This window comes from Manacus vitellinus, unplaced genomic scaffold (assembly GCF_001715985.3).
Source record: "Manacus vitellinus isolate BGI_N305 unplaced genomic scaffold, ASM171598v3 ctg7180002429861_pilon, whole genome shotgun sequence".
Taxonomy (NCBI): domain Eukaryota; kingdom Metazoa; phylum Chordata; class Aves; order Passeriformes; family Pipridae; genus Manacus; species Manacus vitellinus.
In genome coordinates, this window is record NW_021938190.1 from 1 (window position 1) to 2,966 (window position 2,966).

General features: G+C 53.5%; 1 protein-coding gene across 1 annotated transcript; it reads left to right on the top strand.

Annotated features, from left to right (window-relative positions):
• Positions 1-1,626: 1,626 nt before the first annotated feature.
• Positions 1,627-2,535, top strand: LOC108643070 (olfactory receptor 14J1-like; the record flags this gene model as incomplete). The annotated part of the gene is made up of 1 exon (XM_018087441.2): positions 1,627-2,535. A coding segment is annotated over exon 1 (909 nt), but the record flags the coding sequence as incomplete, so codon positions are not given.
• Positions 2,536-2,966: the final 431 nt, after the last annotated feature.

Sequence of the window (2,966 nt, forward strand, 5' to 3'; positions counted from 1 at the left end):
TTGAGAAGTTGTTTGAACTTCCTCTCAGGGACTGAGTCTCATGTAAACAACACCAAACCCCCTGAGGGTCATGAAATGCCTGGGGCTGTTGCTGTGCTGCTGAGCTGGGCCGGGCTCCTGGCACACAGGGAGCTCCTGGCAAGCAAGAAGAGCTTCAAAGAGACAGCTCTGCTGGTGAGCAGCTCCTCTGCACAGCCCAGCAGGGCTGAGGGCACTGCCTGCAGCACCCAGGGCACAGGAGAGAAGGGACAGAGATGAGAGGCAGCCTGGGCTGGGAGGTGACTGAGCTCTCACCACAGGAGAAACCTTCCCAGGATTTGAAGGAAGAATTGTATCTCTGTAGGAAAGTTCAACTTGCCTTCCTGGAGGCATCTCCTAAAGCTGGCACATCCCACAGCTTCCAGGATCTCTCAGCAGGACTCTCCCAGTTGCTGCAGTGCAGGGGAAGTGGCCACATGGCAGAGCAGGGCAGGAGCTGCAGGCAGCAAGGGCAGAGAGGAGAAGGGAGCAGGAGGTTCAAGGGATCCTGGGCTGGGAGGACAGGGCAGAGCTGCTCAGGGCAGGAACCTTGCCAGCCCTTTGCCACGGTCAGGCTGTGGCTGCAGAGCAGTGCAGGTGAGTTCCTGCAAGTGCCTCTCCCAGCTGCCAAATGGCAGCAGTGGCAGGAGCTGTCAGGATGGCTCTGCTGGATTTGCTGGGGTGCAGCAGGAGAAGCTGCTGCAGAGCAGGACTTGCTGCTGCCCCATCAGAGGCCCAGGGCCAGAAGGTTCCCTGTGCCAGGGCTGGCTGTGGGGTGGGAAGGTGGGGGTGCAGCCAGGGGTGCCCAGGGCTGTGGGGCAGAGCAGGGTCCTGCCCCCAGGGCTCTGTGTGCTGGGGCAGGGACTCTGCTGCCTGCCAGGGTCAGCTCTCAGCCCGGCCAAGGAGCTGCCACGGGGCTGGGGGAGAAGGGCTGTGGGGAAGGAACAACTCCTGGGAGGGCAGAGCAGGGCAGAGTCCTTCTGATCTCCACAGTGGGTTGCAGGGATGAGGGCTGGTCACAGCTCCAGATCAAAGCAGGAAATTTCCCAGAAGGTATTTGCAAGAGGCACAGACAGACAGGGGGTACCTTAAAGAGAATGAACCAGTTCTTTCAGTGTTATACTCTGGGTTGTCTGGGTGCTGACTGAGACAGAGCAAGGCCTGGGGGAGGGAGCGTTCAGGCGGCTCTGGGGGCCCTTCCCTGCAGCTCTGCTGGGCACTGTGTGCTGGGCCATAGAAATGAGGATTCCTGCAGTGGAAAAGAACTTTCCCAGGTGTGATGGTAAAAATGGAAAACACGGGTAGTATTATTTTAATCTCAGACTAAGCTTCTGCTCTGCAGCCTCAGCTCTACTGAGTTATTAGAGGAGAGATGGAACTTTTGTATTCAAGGTCTGTTACATCTGACATTCCTTGTGTGTGTGAGAGCTCTACCAAAAAAGTTCCATGTCCCATTAAGCAGAGCAAACCTGAGTCCTTTGCAGTGCATTTGGTGACATTTGACACATGGATTTCTTTTAGAAATGGAGTTGCTTTTTTACAGAAGTCTGTCTTAACTGTTCCCTGTCTTTTCCTTTTTTGAATAGTCCTTGTGCTAAGAAGCAGTAAATGCCCAACAGCAGCTCCATGGCCCAGTTCCTCCTCCTGGCATTGGCAGACAGGCGGGAGCTGCAGCTCCTGCACTTCTGGCTCTTCCTGGCCATCTCCCTGGCTGCCCTCCTGGCCAACGGCCTCATCCTCAGCGCCGTAGCCTGTGACCACCACCTGCACACCCCCATGGGCTTCTTCCTGCTCAACCTCTCCCTCACAGACCTGGGCTGCATCTGCACCACTGTCCCCAAAGCCATGCACAATTCTCTCCAGAACACCACAACCATCTCCTACATGGGATGTGCTGCACAGCTCTTTTTCTTTGTATTCTTCCTTGGAGTGGAGTTTTCCCTCCTCACCATCATGTGCTACGACCGCTACGTTGCCATCTGCAAACCCCTGCACTACGGGACCCTCCTGGGCAGCAGAGCTTGTGCCCACATGGCAGCAGCTGCCTGGGCCACTGGCTTTCTCAATGCTCTGCTGCACACAGCCAATACATTTTCCCTGCCCCTGTGCCAGGGCAATGCCCTGGGCCAGTTCTTCTGTGAACTCCCACACATCCTCAAGCTCTCCTGCTCACACTCAGGCTACCTCAGGAAACTTGGTCTCAGTGGGTTTGGTGCCTGTTTATCACTTGGTTGTTTCATTTTCATTGTTTTCTCCTATGTGCAGATCTTCAGGGCTGTGCTGAGGATCCCCTCTCAGCAGGGACGGCACAAAGCCTTTTCCACGTGCCTCCCTCACCTGGCCGTGCTCTCCCTGTTACTCAGCACTGGTGTATTTTCCGACCTGAAGCCCCCCTCCATCTCCTCCCCATCCCTTGATCTTATTGTGTCAGTTCTGTACTCAGTGGTGCCTCCAGCACTGAACCCCTTCATCTACAGCCTGAGGAACCAGGAGCTCAAGGATGCCATAAGGAAAATGATGACTGGATGCTTTTCAGGAGCAAGAACCTTCCTCTCTTCTTCTGCAGAACACTCATTGTGTAACCCTTTACTGTTCCAGGCTGCCTTCTAAAACTTTTGAGAGTAGTAGTGGTTTCCTGCATTTTTTATGCTTTTAATGTTGTTAACACAGAAATTTATTCTTCATCTCACACCTAATTCATTCTCAACCTCTTTATTTTGACCCACAATTGTGTAAATGAGGAATCATTCTCTGTGTACATTTAAACAAAATAAAAGTTCCTGCAGCAACTTCTTTCTCAAACATCCTGCCTTTGTTATTCTGTACATGAGGAAACACAGTCTCTGTGCAGAATAAAGGATTTGAATTCTTTTTTCCAGATTCCCCCTCCAAGAAGTTCCCTGAAGCTGGAGGGCAGTGCCTGTGTGCAGAGGAGAAGGGGTAAAGAG